This window comes from Onychostoma macrolepis, chromosome 06 (assembly GCF_012432095.1).
Source record: "Onychostoma macrolepis isolate SWU-2019 chromosome 06, ASM1243209v1, whole genome shotgun sequence".
Taxonomy (NCBI): Eukaryota; Metazoa; Chordata; class Actinopteri; order Cypriniformes; family Cyprinidae; genus Onychostoma; species Onychostoma macrolepis.
Window position 1 is genome coordinate 7,005,460 of NC_081160.1, and position 24,394 is coordinate 7,029,853.

At 36.1% G+C, this 24,394-nt stretch overlaps 1 protein-coding gene across 4 annotated transcripts in view; it reads right to left on the bottom strand.

The window, feature by feature from the left end:
* tmeff2b (transmembrane protein with EGF-like and two follistatin-like domains 2b) overlaps positions 1 to 24,285 on the bottom strand; it is a 59,415-nt gene extending 35,130 nt beyond the window's left edge. For 2 of the 4 annotated variants that reach the window (XM_058779162.1, XM_058779161.1), the window contains exons 1-3: positions 23,696 to 24,285; positions 9,949 to 10,058; positions 1,137 to 1,287 (exon numbers count right to left, since the gene is read on the bottom strand). In XM_058779162.1, coding sequence (XP_058635145.1) covers positions 1,137 to 1,287; positions 9,949 to 10,058; positions 23,696 to 23,867 — 433 coding nt within the window. In that variant the 5' untranslated portion in view covers positions 23,868 to 24,285. Of the gene's footprint in view, positions 1 to 1,136; positions 1,288 to 9,948; positions 10,059 to 10,707; positions 11,008 to 23,695 lie in introns of those variants that run through there. The other 2 variants (XM_058779164.1, XM_058779163.1) reach the window with 2 other exon arrangements.
* Positions 24,286 to 24,394: the final 109 nt, after the last annotated feature.

The window sequence follows — 24,394 nt, forward strand, 5'->3', positions numbered from 1 at the left end:
ACAAATTGTACCTTATTGTAGTGTTATAAAAATCATTAGATAAATAACCAAAATGTTAATATTTTTATGAATTAACTTAAACCTAGGTTAACATATTCTGTTAAAATATTGTTCTTCAACAACTGTTAACAAATTATACCTTATCCTAGGCAGTGTTGGGCAAAGTTACTTAAAAGTAATGCATTACAATAAGAAGTTACTCTATAAAAAAGTAACTAATTGCATTTCTTGGTTATTATTTATTGAAATTAATGCATTACATTACTTTTGCATGACTTTTTGTCACCTGGGCTGGGCTTGCTTATTTGTTTTTGATAAAAAAATTTTTTTTTAATTATTTGGCAACTGTAAAGTCCCTTTCACACCAAAAGTGAAATTAATAAGCATTACTTATTTGAAAAAGTAACTCAGATATACATACATATACTGGATTCAAACTCAGGACACCCATAACGCAAAGGCGTTATATGTCGGCTCACTTGCCCACTAGGCTATCGGTGCCAACACTCAGATATTTTGTTGTAAATTTAAAAGTAACACGTTACTTTACTAGTTACTTAAAAAAGTAATCTGATTACGAAATTCGTTTTACTTGTAATGCGTTTCCTTAGCGTTTTCATTAGAAAATAATCAAAATCATATTCATTTTTTGTTGTTTAGTGAAGCTATCTAAACATCTTTAAAACAAGATCAATTTATTTGAAAATCAACACTACCATATAAACACATGTTTTCAGAGAGTATATCTCAAGTTCATTTTTCTTACAATTTATTCTTTATTTTCCACATATAGTTTAAGCAGTTAGATTTATGCTTTTAAACAAGAAAAGAAACAATGTTGTAAAGCAATGTGGTAAAACAAATAATAAGGTTGTTTAAATATTGTATAGATATTATCTATACTGAATTACAAGACAAACTATTCTGTTTTGTGCAATACTGACCCAGTTTTAAGCAGAGATTTGAGATTTAACTTATTAATAAATGCTACTAAATTATTGTTCATTGTTAGTTCATGATACGTGATGCATTAACAAACAGAACCTTACTGTAAAGTGTTAATGATTTTTATAACTTCAGTTTAACAGGTGCCATTGAGACTTTCAGCGGCACACACACACAGGAAGGACAGTCACCTCTACAACACAGGGACGTACCGACAGGACAGGCGCCCTCTGACACCAGCAGCACCTCTGTTTGCAATTTACAGGCGTCTTTGCGCAGGAGACAATGGTTCTCATAGCTCTCGCCGTTAGATCCGCACACTGGAGCATAGTCACTGCTGCACTGTAAAGAGAGAAAGAGGCACAGGTGACACAGATGCATGTTTCTGTAATAAATGTTTAATGGTCAGATCAGATGAGGACAAACTTTAATTACATCTGCATTCTGAAACACAAGACACCTGTTCGGGTGTACATGCATGCAGGTAGTGAAGAGTGAAAAAATGGCTGCTATTACACCCGACCGTGACCCTACAGCACACACACACACACACACACACACACACAAAAAAAGACCACTGTTGTCATTATGGCCAGCTGTGGTGTGGTGTCTGGAGGAAACAGGTCACCCAGAGGCAAGAACGCAGAAGGTGAACCCGGTTTCACTCGTATATCAACCACACAGAAACAGATAGAGGTTATTTACATCAGCCATTAAAAAAGAGGTCATCCATCTATCTGAATACACACACAACTGACACACAGCAAACACTGTAAAATCAGTGGAAACACACACGCACACCAAACACAGAACTGCTGACTAACGGCCTGAGGGTAAAAGAGAGCGAAAGTGAGAAGGACAAAACAGAGACACCGAAGGGAGGGTGACTCTTTGAAAGTTTTAAATCTTTAGTGTGATTTATAAATCACAGGCAGCCAGCCATAAATATCGGAGAAGGTGATTTAATGAATCAGAACACAGTGAATCTGTCTGAAATGTCCATTGATATGTATTTTGCAATGATGCAGGGTGGACTTTTGTTGAGGCAAGGGAAATCTTATCTTTGTTAATTCATGAATGTAAATTCGTGTTCAGTTTCATGTTTACACCAGTTAAGTGCATATGTAAAATAATTTATCTTAAACTATCAACATTTGTTTTGCTCTGTTTTGTGCTAAACCCCAAAATCACAACTATGCAGCATATTCAATTTCCAGCTTGATTGGACCTAGTGGCAGTAAAATGGCAACAACTTTTATTCCTTTTCACACAAATTATAATTACAGGGCAGATTATTGATTAATAAAAAATTGTCATGCACAATGGTATGTTATGACCTCAAAACACTTTTACCATAGTGCATTATTTGTAAACTAATACATTTTGAGGTTTTCATCATAACTCTTCTCCTATGTATGGTATTTCTGAGAAAGTAAACTTGCTCTGTAGTCCACCTGGTACAGCAGAATGAGTCCTGTGAAACACGAGTAGCGACAAAATAGCTCAAATATTTGTAGAAGAAAACTAAAATGGCATGGCTGCTTCAGCAAATGTGTTTTTATTTCACGTTTGCTTTTGTTATACTATCAGTTAGGCTAATGTAGGGCGGTACGTTATTTTTAAATGCAACAGAGCATTAACCTTTTAGCAACATTTTATTCGAAACTGCCTTGATACATTGAATTAGATTCATGTTTATGTGTTTCAGATAAAACTAACCACAATTTTTGTGGCACTCATTGCACAATTCACTTTAAGAGGTTCGTGAAATATGCAAGAATCGATGTAATATAATTTTATTATAAGCTAGTTAATTTTTTTTCACAATGTGGTGATGTCAGAATGGGCAAATCAATTTGTTAATCTACATTTACATTTACATTTAATCATTTAGCAGACGCTTTTATCCAAAGCGACGTACAATATGAGAACAATAGAAGCAATGAGACCATCGAGAGTGCAGCAGTATACAAGTGCCATGACAAGTTTCAGTTAGCCCAGCACAGTACACGCTAGGGGTTTTTTAATTTTTTTTTTTATAAATAAATAGAATAGGTAAGTGTTAGTATTAGTTGGTCAAGTGCTGGCGAAAAAGATGCGTCTTAAGATGTTTCTTGAAAATGGATAAAGATTTTAGCTGTTCGAATTGTGATTGGGAGGTCATTCCACCAGCTGGGCACAATCTAGTAAATCTAGTAAAATCAGTCTAACACATTCAGGCCGGTTTGTGTTTGTGGGTGTGTTTGGCCTCTGACTTTTTGACCCCCACAATATATTTTATTTTCATTTATAAAACGGTTTGAATTATTGCTGTTGGAATTACATGATTTACAACGCAAAGATCCATATACCTAAATCTCAGTTGTGTAATTTGATACAGATGCGTGAGGCAAAGGAAGTGAAAACAGTACAAATTAACAAAATAAATGAGAAAGAGGAAAGAAAGTTGAAGGCAGATACTACATGATTTCAACAGGTGTGTGTATGTGTGTGTGGATATGTAGCAAATTGGTTTAATCACTGCACTTAACTCGAACACGCATGCACACACACACACACACACACAAACAGGCAAGTCAATCAGGCAAATATATGGATTTTCTAAAAGAAAACACATCATCGCTTTGAAGCTGAGATGCAAACATTTATTATCTATATTAGCGGAAAAAGAGCGAGAGAATAAGGAGAGCTCCAACATGTGATGAGCAATTGACAGAATGGAGAAATGAATGAAACACTGAGTAGAAAGCTGTAAAGAATTGAAAGGCTGAAATAAGAAAATGGATATAGCCAGTGAAGGATGAATAGAGAGGAAGGAAAGATGATATAACTGCTGTTTCCTCATACATCTTCAACCAGCAGCCGCTTTTTGACGAGGATATTAAAACATGTCATTAAGAGAAATTCTTTCTTCCTGTTCTTCCATTTACTGTAACTGCTCTCATCTATCTCTCATATCATTTTTCCTGCTCTGCAGAACTGCATCCCTCACTGTGTCCTCGCACCCAGAGCGCAGCCACAACCAGACATCTTTTACCAGCCAGTCTCATTGTTGTATGTATCATATACAGTACTGTATCCAAAACTGCAGTAATTACTACAGGAACAGCAGAGTTGGGCAAAGCAGTAGCACTTTACAATGAGGGTTCATTTGTTAACATTAGTTAACATGAACCAGCAATGAACATTTAGAATATGTCATATTTATTAAAATCAAATGTCAGATTGTCTGCTAACATTATCTAATGTACTCTGATTTTAAGTTTATTAACCTTCTTATTAGTCATATTAGTTAATGCATTAATAATGTTAATAGAAGATTTAGCTAAGTTAAATGAGAGAAAATCTAGTTACACTATAAACATTTTAGTTTTTTTATTAAATATGAAATAATAAAAATAGAGAGTTTTGGAGAGTAATTTGATCTAAAACATTTTATTTAAATGCAAAATCATCTCCAGAAGTACAACTGAAGTATTGCCAGTTGCTGTGTGTGTGTGTGTGTGTGCGTGTGTATGAGGATAGAAAGTCAATTGTAATAGTTTATATTACAATTTACTGTAGTTTTAAGTGTTTCTGGAAATTCAACCCTTAAATATGCTATATGTATATTTCAATTCATCTCATTTGATTTTTAATTTTTTTTTAATCAAATTAGATCCAACTCATTAGATTCAATTTTATGAATGCAAATCAGATAATAAGATTATTAATAACTAATGAATGCTAAGCTTGGCATCGGTGCCAAAACAGTTTGACATTATGTAACACTTAAAAACAGAAGACTTAACAGTAATACATTATGACTGAATGAGCAACATTAAACAGATGATATATTGACACTTGCACACCAATTCTAGACATTCCAGAATTCTATATGGTGTGTTCAAGTGACGTTGGAAAGATCATATTTATGAGGTGATGCCACAATGTCATAATTATGCATGGGAAACTCATAATTTAATATACAGCATGAATTAAATAAAAACCTTAAAGCAAAAACACATCTGATGTCATTTTGTGTTAGAGTTAAAAAACCTGATCAAAGTGATTGAATGCACCTGATTTCGTATCGTTCCTTTTAGAGCTTGGCAGCCCAGCAGCTCAGACATTCTTCTAAGATTTTCCTCTTGAAGAAAGTCATTTACACTTTAAAAAAAATCAACCTACTTTAAAGTGCCCCTATTATGGGTTATGAAAGGTTCATATTTTGGTTTTGGGAGTCCCCAACCATGGAGTCAATTTAATGCCACATATATATGCAAAAGAAAGTATTAAGCAAAACAAAATTGTTTTGCAAACAAAAATAAAGATCGCAAAATAAAAATAAAGTATTGAGAGAAAAAATAAAGTTTTGCAAACAGAAATAAAGAATTGCAAAAATTAAGATATAATTCATTGCAAAAATCAATGGCAGTTGTAAAAGGAGCTTATGAACTTTGATTCTATAACTTTGATTCCCTTTGCGCTTCACTTTTCTGTGCGTTTCACTTCATTGACGTGGGGGGTGGAGTCAAGAAACTGGGGCATGTTCAGCCGGCCTGGGCACGCCCCCCCCCCCCCTTCTTATAATATGCATTTATTTTTACCTCCTTTGCGTGACACTAATCTAAGCTGATTGGTTCAATTGGTTTATTTGGATTGGTTCATTTAAAGCAGCGTTTGTGAGTGCAGTGCTGCTTTGTGTACAGCGTTCCTGGGGAAACAGCTATTTATAACGCTCCAAAAGCAGCACCTAGTGGCAAAGAATGAATTTGCATTTTCATTCAGACCAACACGAAAATCAAGTTTGAAAAGTCATTTTCAAAAATCCATAATAGGGGCACTTTAATTTAAAAATATAAGTTCAGTTACTTTCAATTTCAAAGTATAATCAAGTCATTTCCACTCATTTCAACTAATTCCAGTTAATTTAAATTATATTAAACTGACAACTTCAAAAAATCTCGTTGAAGTTGAATCTCGTATAATTAGAAAAAAGTTTGTTAAATAAATTTTATGAGTTAAAGTAATAGAAAAACATGCTGGTATGACTACAATGTACAGATTTGGAATGACAGATGGGTTAGTATAATTACAAGACTTTTATTTTGGTGAAGCATTCCTTTAAAGAAAGCTGAATTTGTTGGATATTTTAACAGATTTTAGTGTATCACAGTGTGTTGTCAAAAAAAGTGTTCAAACATAACTGGCATACAGGATGTTCACTCATCTGTTTCATCGTAGAGCATCTGTTGAGAACATTAAATAAAGTGCAGTTCCTTTGATTACCTAAAGGGGTCACTGTATCTCCTAAATAAAAGAGCACAAAACATGTCCTGTATCATTAAAATGATACTGTATGAAAACCGATTCTGATATACTGTAAGTCTCATACATTAGAGATGAGTATAAGAAGATGTCCACATTCCTCCAGAGAAACAGCTGCATACAAACTCTCTCTCTCTCTCTCTCTCTCTCACACACACACACATTGGGTTTCCATGTTTTATGGGTACATTTCATATAGATGTAATGGTTTTTATACTGTACAAACTGTTTTCTATCCCCTAACCTTAAATCTACCCCTCTCACAAAACTTTCTGCATTCTTAGATTTTCAAAAAAGATCTTCAAAAAAGATTTATAAGCTGTTGTCCTCATGGGAACCAAAAATGTCCTCACAAGGTCAGAATTTACTGTTATTCCTATCCTTTTGGGGACATTTGGTCCCTATAATGTAGGAAATACCAGGTACACACACACCTGCCAAATCATACACATTAACCGACTATATATACTGACATATGATGGAAAAAAATAATCATAAGAGAATGTTTGAATTAATCAGAACTCCTAGACACAGCTAAAAAAGAGCGATGGAAAAGGAGAGAAAGTGAGGGAGGAAGGAAAGGGGTTGGGCAGAAGTCGGTTAGCATGTTGCTGTGTATGTGTGTGTGGAGGTTATGTTACTGTGTTAGTGGCTCCTAATGGAAGCTATCGCTAGCATTATTGAGCTAAAGCACTCAGTCCTTCATATCGCTTCATTAGGACACTGCCAAGGTGATGGCCTCCGTCTGTTGTGTTTTGTGTGTGTGTGTTAGTGTATGATTGAAGTACAGAGACAGGAGAGGGGAAGAGAATATCAAACACAAAAAATTGCCAGCCATTTGTGTGTGAAAATGTGTGTTTGTGTTGTTTGTACTGTGGCAGTCAGGCCCCAAGTGACCATATATACAAGCAGGTGATGGAAGCATCACTGATGCTCACACTTCTACACATGCGCGCACACACACACACACACACACACACACACATACACACACACATACACATACACACAAACAATAGACACTCTTTATAATAGTAAAATGCTCATTTAATACATTCTTAAAAATGTTATGACCATTTTCCTCATTCCCTTTATAGTATTTATTTATATTCTTTAAATTGTTTATTTATATGCTATTTATACTATTATTATTTTGTTTAATTGTTTTATTATATTACATTTTATTCCTATTTTTCACTATTCTTGTGAAATGAGTAACAGTGCTTTTTAACAGCCTTTATGTTTTTCCACATTCATTTAATATTTATAATTTTATTTTCATTTTCATAAAATTTTTCATATTTTCTCTGACCCTTGAATTTTTTTTATTTTTATTTAATGTCCTTTTTGCATTTGAAATGTGTAACTGTGCTTTGCTGAATATTATAGTAAATATAAATTTGCCCCAGCATCCTTCAATAACCTCCTTACATTTCCATATTTAATTCTTATTGTTAGTTCTTCTAATATTCAGAATTATTAGTCCACGACCTCCTTACATTTCCATATTTAATTATTATAGTTAGTTATTCTAATATTTAGAAATATTAGTCTCTATCGTGTTAGCCAATGTTTTTTTTTTTTTACCCAATAGATGTGTTAATGTGGCCGGTCTGGTCCTGGAGAGCCACTTTTCCATAGAGTTAACTACTGATTGTGCTTCAGCACACCTGGCTTTTTAAGCAAACCCAAAGATCTTGATTAGCTTATACTTTTAACAATAATTAGAGCTGGAACTAACTTTGCAGGAAAAGTGTCTCTCCAGGATCAGAAATTAGGAACCAAGAACCATGATGTTGAAGTTGTGGAAATGTTAAATGAGATATTTTTGCAGCTTATTTTCAAAGTTTTCTAGTACATTTTTATTTCAAAATATCCTATTTCAGAAAAGAAAAACACGTGTTCTTCAAAAACAATGCATTTAACAGGAAATTGGACATCATTCAATGTTCTGTTGAACTAGTAAATTTCCATTCCTGCCATTACTGATTTGAGCTTTTGTGCATGAATTCTATTCTTGTACTGGTTCCTGTCTCAGATCCATTATTCTATGACAGTTACATGCACAGATGTGTAATTTAAAGTGTGTCAGTGTATGTTTTCCAGTGTGTTTCATTTCTAAATTGGAACATGACAGACTCAAAGCCATGCCAGAACAGATATTATATAGTGCTTTGGCACTTGCACATAGCCATTTGATCACACACTGCAAGACAGATGGCTGGAGTACAAGGATAAATTAAAGAGAGAAAAAGCATTTTGCTTGACTTTTAGGCAGATAGAAATACACTGACAGCCATTATACACAGGACATAGGTAGGTATGTCAAATTCACATATACACTAGCGTTCAAAAGTTGGTGACTTTCCTTTGAAAGAAATCAATACTTTTATTCAGCAAGGATGCATTAAATGAACCAAACATTACTTTAAAGACATTTTTGTATTTCAAATAAATGCTGTATGGTTACTTGTAATGCTGCTATGGTTTCCACAAGATTTAAGCAGTACACTATTTTCAGCATTTATAATAATAAGAAATGGTTCAGCATATTAAAATGATTTCTGATGGATCATGTGACATTGAAAACTGTGCAGAGTGATGGCTGCTGAAAATGTAGTTTTGCATCACTGAAATAAATTGCATTTTAAAATATTTTTGAACAAATAAATGCAGCCTTGGTTTAAGAGCTGAGTGTTCACAGAAGATATGTAACTGTTTTTTTGTCTGTGATTGCTTATTAATTGTTGATCTAAACTTACACGTATCAGATAGATTTTTAAGCATCTCACGCCATGAGTGTTCTATTCATAAGGTGCCATGTCACATTAAAAAACAGTTTTAAACCCTCCCCATCACCTTCCACTGTCCCGCTCCCAAACCCATACTAGATAAATGTGCAAGTGTTTTTTATGCTTTGCCCAGTCGGGTCACTCAAACAAACAGATTGCGATTCCATTTTGTGTTGCTAGCGGTACAGAAAGAGACTGACCGCCTAGCATTTCTGTCCTTCGCTCTCTCTCTCTCTCTCTCAGAGTATGAGGGCTGGATCAATAGCGTGTCAGTAAGTGAACTTGTGCGAATCACATCCATTCATCTCTCTCTTACACACACTTCTCCCATTCCACTCTCTGTTTGGGAGTCTGGAGGCAGGACAACGCTCTGGGCAGCAGCGTCCAACCGCAGCAGTAGGGCATCCCCACACACGCCCGGGTACCATCTCTCGCTGCGCATGATACTTAACTGATAACCCTCCCCACCACAGCTAGAGGCACTCACATGGCCCCAGACTAGCGTTAGTGCCGCTCAATTGTATTAAGGGCAGAAATGAAAGCAGCGTGACCCTTCTTAAGTGCACAAGGCATCTTTGTGCCGAGCGAGGCTGGGCGATCGAGCAGATGCATCAAAGGAAATTCCCCCCCACGTGCTGCGCGAGCAGACAGATAATGCTATTTACCTGAGTGATGCAGCTTGGCCTGCAACAAGACACAGATGCACGATGTCTGAGCGAAGCGGAGCACTCTGACCGAGCGAGAGAATGTGTGTGTGTTTTCTGTGAGAAGGCATGTGGAGGTGTATTTTAATTTGTGACAGTTTGTTTACTCCGCGTGTAGTAATGCCTTTAACAAGGTCACACATTCAACATGTGGTGCTAATAAAGCTTGCGAATGTGTGTGGAGCACTGATTCCTACCTTAAAATCACAGATGCACGTCACTGTGTCCCCGATTCTCAGACACTCGCCGTCAAACTTGCACGTGTTGGTGTCGCACAGAAAAAGATCAGTGTCCTGCTCCTCAAACCCTGTCATGAAACAAACACAAATACAGGTTATAGTATAGGTAATAGATTAAAAACAGATATCGCACAAAACATGCTACATACTAAAAGTAGTTCTGAGGTCAAGAAGATTTTTTGTTTAATTAATATCAAAATAATGATGAAAATGATGGTTATAATTGTTTCTATCTCAAATAAATGGTCTTCTTTTGAATTTCTATTCATCAAAGAATTTATATATATTAGGGGTAGCACGGTAGACAGATGTCACAGTTCGGTACGTACCTCGGTTCGGGGGTTACGGTTCGATACGATTTCGGTACAACGGGGGGGGGGGTCTACTATGCTCAGTTTCTTTTCATTTATTTTGAACGGACAGTAGTGCAAATCACAATTTTTTCCATCTAGATGTGAAAATACTAAATATTATTGATTGTTATATATATAAAATCTGTTTTGTTTTCATTGTGAGTGTACACAAATAAAAGCAGACCTTTATACAGTCATTATTAATAAGACAATAAGTGTTTACAGTTGATTCTGCTGGTATAAGGAAACAGTTGAAGTGATCGCGCATGCGCACACACACACACATCAGTTCCAGCATTGCTAACTTGACAGCGCAGTTGGTACTTTATCAAAATAAAATACAGTGAGCCAAACATCAGCGCACCTGCCTCTGTGTCGCCGCTGGAACGCGACTGAAGTACAAAGCCTATCATTTACATAATAAATAATAGCATTCAGATACGTTACATCGCAAATATGGAAATATTATGGAATATTTGATTTGTGACAAATGAGAGAGGTAGGATACAAGAGCACAAAGCCCCATTTCCCAAACAGTTGAGTGCGCAAGCCTTTAAAGTATACTCCCTTGTCAGTCTATGTGAGAGACGCGTTCAGAATCCGCACATGGTCACGGTCACTTTTCAAGTGTGCAACTCATGACATTCGCTGTTCTTCTGCTGACGGTTATCAAGCAGTGTTTGCATTACTGCGGGCGCCCCCTTCTGGATTGGAGGTGAATTGCCTGTATTCGTCCGTCGTAAGGCCTCATGCACTGAACCGAGACGCCCGTACTGTGACGTTCGGTACGAATACATGTACCATGCCACCCCTAATATATATATATAAAACTACGATAATAATGATTTCTAAAGGATCATGTCACACTGAAGACTGGACTAATGGCTGCCGAAAATTTGTCATCACAGGAATAAATAACATTTGATAAATATATTAAAATAGAAAACAATTCATGAATTAATATATATATATATATATATATATATATATATATATATAGCGGTGGCACGGTACATGTATTCGTACCGAACCGTCACAGTACGGGCGTCTCGGTTCGGTGCATGAGGCTTAAGCACTCAACTGTTTGCGAAATGGAGCTTTGTGCTCGTGTATCCTACCTCTCATTCGTCACAAATCCAAATATTCCATAATATTTCCATATTTGCAATGTAAGGTATCTGAATGCTAAACTATTATTTATTATGTAAATGATAGGCACTTCAGTCGTGTTCCAACGGTGACACAGAGGCACGCGTGCTGATGTTTGGTTCACTGTATTTTATTCTGATAAAGTACCAACTGTGCTGTAAAGTTAGCAATGCTGGAACTGATGTGTTTTGTGTGTGTGCGCATGCGCGATCACTTCAATTGTTTCCTTATACCAGCAGAATCAACTTTAAACACTTATTGTCTTATTAATAATCACTGCATAAAGGTCTGCTTTTATTTGTGTACACTCACAATGAAAACAAAACATATATATATATATATATATATATATATATATATATATATATATATATATAACGTAATAATATTTAGTATTTTCACATCTAGATGGAATTTTTTTTAATTTGCACTACTGTATGTTCAAAATAAATGAAAAGAAACCGAGCATAGTAGATTTGTTTTTTTCCCCTGTTGTAACTTTACTGAAATCGACGAACCGTGACCCCTGAACCAAGGTACATACCGAACCGTGACTTCTGTGTACAGTGCCACCTAATATATATATATATATATATATATATATATATATATATATATATATATATATATATATATATTATTGTATTTTTAAAAAATAAAGGCAGCCTTGGTAAGCATGAAATACTTTTTCAAAATTAAATGTTTTTTCAAAACACTTTTTTAATATATTTAACACATATTACTAATACACACACACACACACACACACATATATATATATATATATATATATATATATATATATATATATATATATATATATATATATATTAGTAATATTTGTTACATTTACGTGTTTGTGTATAGGTGTATAATGTGTATGTGTAATGTGTTAATTTGGTACAAATAAGAAAATATGATAATAACATTATGTAACCTGTATAGGGTATACATTTTAAATGTTAATTGTGTACTGTAAAACAAGTATCATCATTCATTTTATTAATTAGCATTTCACATGTTTAATTTGTTCTTTTTAAAAACTAATTTTCCAGACAAATTTAGGCTTGGTTATAATTTGACCATACCAGTGAAATCGGATCACAGGATCTTGTTTAGCGGCCAAGTTTGCGTGTAATGTCTCAAAAATGGAACTGAATGTTTTATAATTGGTTCATATCAGTTCAACATCTCCAGTCTTTTCCCTAAGTGCACCAGCGGTCAGATGAAGCACTGTAGTTCATTAAAACTGAATAAACACATCATTGGTGTGAAACAACCTCACAGAATTACTTCCTCGGGACAAAAGGACTTTTGGTTGAAAGCTGGATAGAGGATATTCAAGCTAAAGCATATCATGACTGCAGTTGCAAACAACAGATACTCTGTTATAAAAGCTGCTTTGATAAAATAGAGCGTGTCACTGGTTTGAGGTCATAACAGGGTATGAAGCTTACAGCCCTCTGTATAGAATGTGGGCAGGATGTCTCTTAATGGACTGAGGTTTTTTCCATGTCTGTCAACATAAATGGAAAGTTAATGCAGACATACAACAAATAACCTGTTTACAATATTGCTGATTTTCCAAGGAAAATCTCTCACACCTACAAATAAAAGTAAGACCCAGACGGATATACCATTAGCATGATTAGGAATGAGACAAGTTCCAAAACCCTTAATTGTGTGACAACTCTCACAAATACACATCCATATCTGTATATTACGTACAATGCTTTAAGCCAAAACTGAACTCAAAGGCTTCTTCAGTAAACACAAAGACTTACAGGATGATCCAGGATGAATATTTCATAAGCTTCACCATCTGCAAGTCAAAGAACAGGATGGGCCGAGCATCCACGTCACACTGTATAACGTTACAACATGGAACCCCACTGACCGTTGTGAAAAAAGTGCACTTAAGTGTATTGATCGTTTACTTGAAATCCTTAAACTTCATTTTTTTAAAACGTATATTTCAGGTAATATCATTTATATGAATTAAAAAGTAGTATATTCTAAAGGAATACATTTTTATTAATACATGTTTTTACATAGTACAGCATATTTTAAATAAGACTGACGTGAAAAAAACAAAACAAAAGTATTGTCATGAAATAATAAATAAACATTTATATTATTATTATTGTATTGTTATTACTAAATCAAAATATTGAGTATTTAAGAAGATGTATATAATAATAATTTTAGTTTATATCTGTGAAATTACATTATTATTAATGTATATGACTGTCTTCATCATTTTCTAATGTTAAACCATCAAACTTTTATTATTTTGACAGAAACTCACAAGGGGCCCCTAAAGCTTCTCTGTAATTTGTTACAAATTACATACTTTTACTTGATCACTACTAAAGTGGGTTGAAAAAAGCACTCAGAAGTTGAAACTTCTTCGCATAAAATACATTTCAACACTATTTAAATAGTCCTTAAATACAACGAAGCTGCGATACATACTGACACAACAAATGCAGCCTTGGTGAACATAAGAGACTTTTTTTTCTTTGAACTTTTGGTATTGTATGAATAAAGTATGAATTCTGAAAATATAAATAAATATATAATTTCCATATTTGTAGCTTGTTTTGATCCTGCTAACATTGTGTGATTTGTATAACATGTTGTAAGTCTGATACACAACACAAATGAGTTAACATTTCTTTGTATATTTAAATTTTTTCTCATATTTACTGAGAAAATCATGCTGTGCTCAAAACCTTCCAAAAAACAGTAAATAACTATGAATACATTTGTCTGGCTGGTTATGCAGAATTATTGGAATGATTTTGAGATCCGGAAAAACAAAAGATGCTGATGCTGATAAATACACAAAACTCATGTAGACAAACTGACCTGTGCCCAAATTAATGAGAAGAGGAAAGAGAGAAAATAAGATGCACAAGGAAGAGAGTGAGTGCAGAGCACAGATGGGCGGTATGATTCCTCTCGCTGAGATGAGACATGCATAAAATTTAAATATTGCCGGATCAGTTGTGTCTGGCTGTGCAGCCCATCATCCTCAGCGATGGTGCAGACTACTTAGCCGAGACAAACGAGTGGGTATGCGAGTGTGTGTGTGTGTGTGTGTGTGTGTGTGTGAGAGAGAGAGAGGGAGAGATGGGGAGGGAGGTGGCACAGAGTGATACAGCGGTGCTGAAACAAGACAAGCAGCCAAAGTCTCAGGATAAGTAAGTCTGTGAGGAATGATAATGAACCAGAGACAAGCAGGCTGAGTGGAAGAAGAAGACTACACACACACACACACACCATATGACACTGCAAACGCAAACACAATAGAGAATTTCAGAGTAGGAGTTGTGTCACTCCAGCGCGGGGGTCACTTCCATTTCCATTCATCACATTCAGTGGATTCAGTGGTTCTCTTGAAAAATCAGCTCTCAGATTTTGTATTTTGAGTACAATCACTAAATTTACTATAGAGAAATATATTGGAAACGTAATGTTTCATGATTCCGGTTGCTTAATTATTCCATAATGATTCTTAGTAGTAGTTTTGAGATGTGTGTGTGTACCTGGTATTCTCTATATATGGATCCCCACAAGTATAGTACCAGCAAATTTTGACCTTGTGGGAATATTTTTGGTCCCCATGAGGAAACAAGTAAATCATTCAGTATATGCTGTTTTTTGAAAATCTAAAAATGCAGAAAGTTTTGTGTGAGGGGTAGGCTTAGGGTAAAGGGGATAGAACATACAGTATAAAAATCATTACGTCCCATTATGTCCCCATAAAACATGGAAATGTGTGTGTGTGTGGTATACCCATGCTCACATATACATAAATGATATATTATGCATCTTTTACAAGGTTTTCCTTAATTTTAAAATAACTTGAATAATCCCGCATAATCAGTAAGATAAACATTTCATTTTAATAGTATTTTTGTTGTTGTTTTGAGCATAGCATGGTTTTCTCATTTGCAGAATTCAGTAAATATGAGAAAAGCTTAAAACATACAAAATATTTGAAACTTATTTGTGTTGTGCTGTGTATTACGTAATGCAAATCACACTGTTAGCAGGATCAAAACAAGCTTAATTTTTATTAATGTTTTAGCTTTTTATTAAGTTTTATAAAGAAGTATATATATATATATATAGAGAGAGAGAGAGAGAGAGAGAGAGAGAGAGAGAGAGAGTTTGTAAACACGGCTAATTAAAAATTGGTTACATGATAGAATGATTAATCAAACATCTGCTGATAAAAGCCTTCATGAAGAATATATTTAAAGAAATTACACAGCACTGAATAGAAAAAGAAACAAGCTTTAGCCGTCAATATTCTGTTTGTAGGTCAATGTTCACAAGCAGAAGAACATCTTTGTCCATTAGGGTACGTTGCATCTCTTATTTCGAATCGAATATGACTGAAAGTAATGGCTTGTGGTTCAGCAAGTGAGTCAGATGTTAATTTGGTAACCACTCTGACTATTTCAGTGTGTAAGTGAGACCTTTTAGAGTTTGTGTGTGACTCATTTGTGAGTCATTTTGATTGACTCATTAAAAAGAATTAACTTTCAGTTTAAACTAGCCTGGTTGTTTTTTTGTCTTAATTCAGCCTTCAAGCCCATAGCTAAAATATTAGTATTTTGCCGTGGTGCTACAGTTCAACCTAACTAGCAACTTTCTGCAAAGCTTTCTTCTTAGCTTAACTCAGTTTTCTTCAAAGAAAAAAATAGTGTTGGTAGCTTAGCACGTAACATTTTTTATAGGTTGACCAACATTGAACATCACACAGGAAGTGGCATAGGAAATAGTGACAACAACAGACCTGAAAGTATACCAAAGATGACACCAGAGATAACCGAACATTTGCTGACAAACAACACATCACAAGAAATCTGTGCTTGCATATGTTGTGCTAATGAACTCGGGGCAAAGTTTCTTTGAACTAAAACATCTGCTAAATGAATAAATGAATATGCAAATGAATGGAGTATCGTTAACCCGCAGGGTGCAAAAGCTACTGAGCATCTGCAGTAGTATTACCTAAAGCTCACACTAATGTGAGTTACTGCTAGCAGACCGCTGTTGTATGAACAGAGACATTATATTACACTGTGTGATGTGCAATATTTCATAAATGGAGGGTAAAGAAAGCATTAAAAAAAGATTTATTTTTTTAATATTTATTTTATTTATTTTTTTTATTATGGAAATAAATGTAATATCCCATGTATATTTTCTTTTCAGAGAACTTCAGAAGGAAACTGCTGGGTAACTACAGCTGAAAACCAGAAAATTCTTAATAAAATGTTTTTATTATTTCTCAAATTTGCATGCTAATCAAGGATTGGGATCTGCTCAATGAATCAGATTCCATAGGGCCTCAAAGCAATTCCATTGGCTGAAAGAACCTTTATTGGTTACTCTATTCAGTGCCTGATTAGAAATCCAACCAAACTGCTTTAGGGAGTTGTCTGAACTATTTTATTATAGTTAATTAATAACTTTTATATTATGTTACATACAATATAACTGAAGCTAAAAATTAAACATTTCTCATTCTTTGTGTTTTCTTAACAGTAGCTTATGTTTTACAAGCTAACTGTTCAACGTACTTAAGAGTACCACTAGCCCATTAGCCTGCTATATATATATATATATATATATGTGTGTGTGTGTGTCTGAAAAAGTATATGTGTAGCGGCATTGCCACTTTCTAGTTGCTTCATTATTAACAATGTTTTGAACAATTCTCCTATGAATATGTTTTTTTTTTAAATAAATTTGACGCCATAATTTTAAGTTAAAATGTCATACCTCGATCATCCAGTGAAAGAACAGACTTCTCTTTTGTGACGTATGCTGGACTTCTCCAATCTTTTTCGATAATTCTCGACTCAACTCGACGTTTACTAAATTGCCACACAGTGGCAATATTAGATTAATTCAGCTGTATATGTTTGAACTAGAAACTGATTCTACGAGACAATGCGAGACGATGTTTCAGAACATCATAATGCATTTTATGTATCACTCTCTACAACATCTGACACATAATTGACATCATTACCAAAGTCTCTTTCAGGGAAAGTCTGTTCACATGGCAGCCATATTTGCAATGCCTCCGGGCAGCTCAAACAAGACCAAGTCCTATCTAAATGAATGGGGGAATCTTGAAATCTCAAAAACTGCTTGAACTCACGATTAAATTACATATTTCAAGTCAGCAACAAAATCTGAAATGAACTGTTTCATGAATGTTGTTTCTTATGCTCAAATAGCGTTTAAAAAGCGTATTTTTAAGGCTAGACCAGCCAATGCGAATGCGTAGTTCCAACGCGCTTATGACTGCACATGCGCATCGGCTGGGCCAGCCTCAGGTTTCTATGGGGACTGAAGCTTCTAACGGCCACTGCAGTGATGCAATTGCTTTATCAATCAACAATTGGCTCTTTCATTTAGAAGGCGGGACTATCCCACCATATTGCGCGTTGCAGTTTCTCCCATTCATGAGTATAGGAGTGAACTGTCTTTGTATTTCTATAGTCTTTGTCATTACCTATTGGCTTGACTACTCTATCAAACAGCTAATATTATGTTGCTAATATTACACTAACCATGTTTCCGTTTAGGTGAATCCACAGGCTTTTATGTGAGCCAATACCCAATGATCATCAAAGAATATTGTCCACAAATGATTAGAAATCTGTACTAAACAGATTTTCACGTACAGTAACATCTCGTTATTTCAGAAGTGACTTTTGAGCTGTGGGTCAGTCACTGATGATTGTTGATTCTAGCCATGTTGGTAACAAATGCATGTAAGTGAGCACTACCCTGTCTCTCGTAACAGATGGTCCAGTAAGAATAGCCCGGCCATTAGTGTAGTATTTATACTCTCATCATTAATCTACCATTGAGCTCTTTGGCTTTCATTTTCCAAAATAGACAAGCAGGAACAGAACCCATGTTAAATGAAGGACGCAGCTCTGTCTGTGACTTTTTTGGAGGTACCTTTGGATTACTGTGTTGGTGTGCACAAGGTTAATAAGGACTGAACTTCGCACCTTCTTGCACACCTGTGGAGGATCGACCCAAAGCCCCTGGGAGTCGAGCTCGGTTTCACCACCATATGGCTGCATGTGACAGCTGCCCATAAGTACCGATCGAATGAACAGAGTTTCCTGTCTGTCTCGTGTAGCCAGACAAATCACATTCGCTCAAGATTTTATCTGGAGAATCACGTCGCATTGTGAGTCCGGATGGCAGAGCGCACACTGTAAAAAGTGATAAGTTGACTTAACTTAAAAAAATTGAAGAAACATTCACTTAACTTATTTTTTAAAAATTATTATTTACTTAATCATTTTAAGGCAACGGGTTGCGCTGAAAAAAATATGCACATTCATTAATATCTGAAACGTTTCAATTGCATAACTTGTTTCCCAGAATGCAGAAAATTATATTATATGTGCTAATTTAACAAATGAAGAAGCCCACATGAATTCCACACATTCCAAAGCAGAGCAACCTTTTTACCACATGGTAAAACTGGAGAGAAAACATTGCCTGAGAGGCTGACCTTAAAGAGTTTTTCAACTGGAAGGTATTTCTCCTTTTATTCATCTGGTTTCACTCACTTCTGCTTTAGAAAACCTCTGTTTTTATTATGAAACAAATCTTGTCCAAATCCAAACCTGACCTACCTGATATTATCAGTCCCAAATTGAATTTGTGCCCACAGAACGTCACAGAAAGCTCTGCAAAACTGGCATGTCCATCGTTCTCAAACTTCTACACATCCCTAGCCTTTCAAATGGGTGTTTGGTAGATATGTTACCATGCTAACAGTTACCAATAATAGCTTAGCACTGTCAGATTTTACAATGCAATTAACATTCCAATGATTTTCATTCCAAATCAGAGCAGAAGTCTGCAGGTGTTGGGCCTGCATGTCAGTATGTGAATTTACAAGTTCATTAAAAGTACAATTTTATTCAGACCAATGGAATAATTCACATTTTTAAATTGTCATTTTGATTAAGCTCTGTGTTCGGTGTACTTAAACATTATACTTTCAGTGTGTTACTGTTACCTCACAAAGTCTAGCTGATTTTCATAAATATCAGCATTTCTGCAACATGACTGCAATAAACCTTAAAAGAAATCTTTCTTTTACTACAAAATGTGTTAAAAGTTTATTCACTTACTTTCTAACCATTTTGCCAGGAGCTTACGCCAATCAGCCTATTTACTACGCAAAGTGTGAGCCATCGAGAATAACGTTATGCAAGGTAAGTGATTTGACAGTTTACTGCATTTAAAGCTTTGCCAAGCATCAAATCTCATCGAGGTGCATCGATAAAATCTCATCGAGCTTTACACCCAAAACACAAAAATTCTCTCAGTGAAGCTGTGAATCTTCTCCTCTGTAGATCCGGCCTAAGTTTGTGAATGGGTGTGCAATGCATATTCATTTTGAACTGAGGTAGGTTACTGTATATACATTAAATATACCATAATAACAGTCACTATTGTTTCAGGGCTGTTTGTAATTTATTATCATTTCCATTCAAAGATTGTCCGAGTTTTGAAATGCACCAATGCATCTGTGTTTGTTCATTGCTTGTTGTGCGCAGGGATCATTGTTCAAACACTGAATTTGGTGTTTGTTTCTGTGCAGCTGGCCACTCCAGCCCCATCCAAATTTGTGGGCTGTGTTCTCAATCTTTCGCACCCCTAGGATATACCACATAACTGCCTACTGTTTGGCGCAAATGCGTCAAAGAATTGTGTAATTATCTGAAGAACATAAAACTGTTTAAAACTGTAAAAAGAAAGATCTGAAAATATCTACTTTTACAGAAGATTGCTCATGGTTAGCATCATCATTTTGATTAATTAGATTAGATTAGATTAGATTAGAATGGTGCAAAATCTCAAATATTTCTTGTTTATTTTACATCATAACGATACCAAAAACTGTTTATTTACACGTTTAGATTTCGATTCCCTGTTAAATGTCTAAGTTTCTATGTCTGCATGTTGTTGAGGTGTGTGAGCATGTTACCGCTGCCTGTTTTCAATGTGTAGGAATTGTAGAACAGAGGAAATAACAATGTTCAGAATGAAAAACAGAAACATCTGCCGTCATGCATATTTAAACATGGTGCTCTTCCCAACCACTCAGCTTTATGAGTGTGCACTCTGGAGGGACGTCTCCGATTACTGTCCTTTATTTCTCCTGCTCACCTCCAGGTACACAACTCACACTCGACCATTCAATACCAACTCGCTCTTTCTCCCTGAACGAGCCAAGCGGCATTATTATTTTATCACAAACACTCTTGCGTTAGCCATTCAATTAGCCCGGCAACATCTTCCTGGTGGCATACATTAGTCATGCCTCCTCTGAGCCAACTAATGATGGCAGAACCGAGATAAATAGAGGAGAGAACTCTCTTCCTCCTCGTTTTTCTTGACTGAGTAGTGGCATCCTTCCTGTGCTCTACTGGATTAAATCTCAATAATGGCATTAAAGGTGGGATAAAACAGAGAGAGCTGAACGGAAAACCCCAAGAAACCCAAAATAGAGCACCACAACTTCCTCATTAGCCCAGGAGCTCAGACAAGCTCTCCCAGAAGACCTTTCCCTCTTGCAGTCTTTCTATTTCTCTCTCTCACACACACCCAACAATCAAAACAGACTCTAGTGTACAGAGTGTCTAAGGAATGAGAAATAAAGCGCTGAGGTGCAGGATTAAACTAATCCCTATGGTCTTTCACAGTCTGAAGGAGAAAGAAATTTGCAGATGAAAGGCCCAAAAAGTCAGGTGCTCTACTCCTGCATTGAAGTTACATAGACCTGCAAAAAAATCTTCTTTTTTTATATTTTTGTGTTGATTTCCAGTAAAAATATGTAATCATCTTCAAAACAACATTCACATGAGAGGAAATAATTTGTAAGATAATGTGGGTTGTTTTAAGTGCGATCCAAAGGTCACTTTTTAAAATGCCATCGTATTCTAAATTAATTAATTCATATAATATTTGGGTTACCAATTTTAAAGTTTCCTAAATATTCATTTTAGAATGTGTTAGAATTTGGTTGGTCCCCCGTAAACTCTGCAAGTTTATGAAAAACCTTACGACTATCTTATACAGCATGATTTGAGAATGATCTCAAAAGCTTATTCGATTCTCAGTCCCACATTTTCGAAGTTGGCTGTATCTTTAATTAATTTTTATTCCCCCTCTGGCAAATTTTTTTTTGTCTTGCTTTAAGTATAAACCAAACTAGATTTGGATAGAATTATGCAATGTCAATCCTACTATCTTAACATCTTTCTCGACCAAATGCTTCTTGTTTTACATAAATGTCTTCAGGCTTTTTACTGAAAAATAAGAAATATTACGGTTCAAGAGAAATGATTAGCAGTATACCACTGTGCGAGAGCCAAGCAAGCTTTTTATACGTTCAAACAATCGCTTTATTTGCTCCTCAAGGCTCTCAATAGTTCACCACGGTGTGGCCAGCCTAAACTAGCTTGCATGACTGTGTAAGTCTGCCAAAAAGAAAAGAAGCTTACAACAAAAAGATCTGTAGTGTAATGGACTCTGATAGATCTGTATTGGAATATAGTCAAGCCAGCCATCTGGCACCTTGTCTATCTGACAGCTTATTTTATCAAGCTCTGCTTTCAACATGTGTGACAGCACTGTGGTGGGGTTACGCGATGGGAAGGAATCGATACGACAGAACCCGGCCCAACACACACAGAATGAGAGCGAGGGAGAGAAGAACATGTCAACAGCAAATTTACAGGTCTGCTGTACTCTAATTCCTTTTATTTAATTATATTTCCATCTGACACTTCTAGATAGAAAGTAAACTGTTTTACGAAGGAGATCAGCACCAAATCATCTCACATAGGCCACTGTAGGTCTGTGCAACAGATAGATTTCTTGTAGACTGTTGCCCCCCTACAGCTATTTAAAGAGAAGCATAATTGCACAGCGGGGCCCTTTGTTCCCAAAGTATCTCTGACAAGCTCTCCCTTTCAGTGCCACATTTACTCCACTGATATAGTGTAAAGTAGCACCAGATGTACTTGTTTGGGGCCAGATGATTGCCCTCACAGATTTCACATGCACACATGCCTACTGGTAAAACCTAGGGGTTGAAAATCTTTGCAAATAATTAACTCAAAACATGCATGTGTACTGAAAATCTGAGCTACCTCTTAGAACGACCAATCCACACTAAAAATTGTACCTGTAGCTAGTCACTGGAATAGCACTCTTCAACTCTAAAATAATTCATATTAGCAGATTAAGGTGTTGTGTTAATATGCACTCTCAAGGTGGACTATTAAAACAGTGTACGTGGTGTAGGGTTAAAAAGATGTACTTTTGAGAGTACTGACCTAGTGACAAGCCTCAAAGATACTATTTATTTTTCTTGACAGTGTACACACCAGTAAGCTGATAAGATGTGCTACCAGTGTTGTAATCTTCTTTTAGAATGGGCTCAAATAGTACTGAATTCTATTTTTGCAGAATATATGTTCTAATGTCTTTTAATTCAAATAGAATTATCACAAAAATACAAGAAACCCTCTACGTAGGCCTGTCTACTACATGTTGCAGTATAACAATACTGATTTAAATGTCAGGAAAGTACACACGTTTTGTGCTATTTTTTAATTAAATCACTTGCAGTTCAGAGAGTGAGTCAAATGTTGACTCATACCTGCACTGAAGAATTCAGCGAGTTTACTCGAGATGAGCAAAATCGATAACGCTTGTTTCGTCGAGTCTTTTTGAGCGATTCATTGAAAGAGTCATTTGTTCGTAAATCTGACTACACACTTGAGGTGTTGTATGTTTGTGTTTGCTTGACGCGGCGAGGTCAACCCGACAGAAAAACGTGTTTCTTGTAATTATTTTATCTCTTTTACCTCATTACAATCAATTTCCACCACAAACTCTCAATTTGTATTAGACATACTTTTCCTGGGTGATACATGACCTATCTTGACCAAGACATTAACCCCAGTTTGCAGAAGACGGACTCAACGTCTCTGAATAAAAGCCTCAGTTCAATTAATAATTAGAAACCCGATTCAAAACAGACAAACTTGCTGGAATACTAAGAGCGCAAATAAGGCGCACGGGCGCTGGAGAGAGTTAGAGAGCAGCGTGTTGAGGTCTCTTACCGGAGCAGTTCCACCCGGTGGGTGTTTGACAGTCGCTCAGCGATGATGGGAACGCGCAAAGTTGCTTCACCGGTAATATACAAAAAAAGCAATAGGTTGTGATTAAAATGACATGTGTCCGATTCTCCTGCCGCGGTCTGCGTGTCTGTCGCAGCACAGCGCAAAGAGCCATCTCAGTTCACCGGGAATGACACGGGGACATGAACCGAGGGATCCGATCCCACGACGAGCGCAGGCGACACAGATCTCAGCCGCGGAGCAGTGATACACATCTTCCGGGCAATGCTGCGATGATCCCCATGTATGTGCTCTGATACCGGTGCGGTTGGACTGTCTTGACAAGTGGAAGAGTCCGGTTGCAGTGATGAAACTCAAAGCTGAGATGAAAAGATATAAACATCCAAGCATGGACCTGGAAAAGCTGTCCGGATACACTAGTTGATCATGTTGATCACTCCTTTCTTTGAAGGGAAAAAATGCTGAAGCGCTGGCTTCAGTAGCTTTCTCTCGCTCTCTCACTTAGAGAGAGGAAATATGAGGTCTGTCTGAGACTGTCTTGTTCGGCTGGTGTCTGGCTCTGACTGTGAGGATGAGGATGATGAAGGTGAGAGGTGGGCACACGCTTCGGCGGCGCGGATTGGCTGTAGAGGGTGTAGCGGGTACCGAGCCGTGTAATTCAGCATCACAAGCAGAGATCAA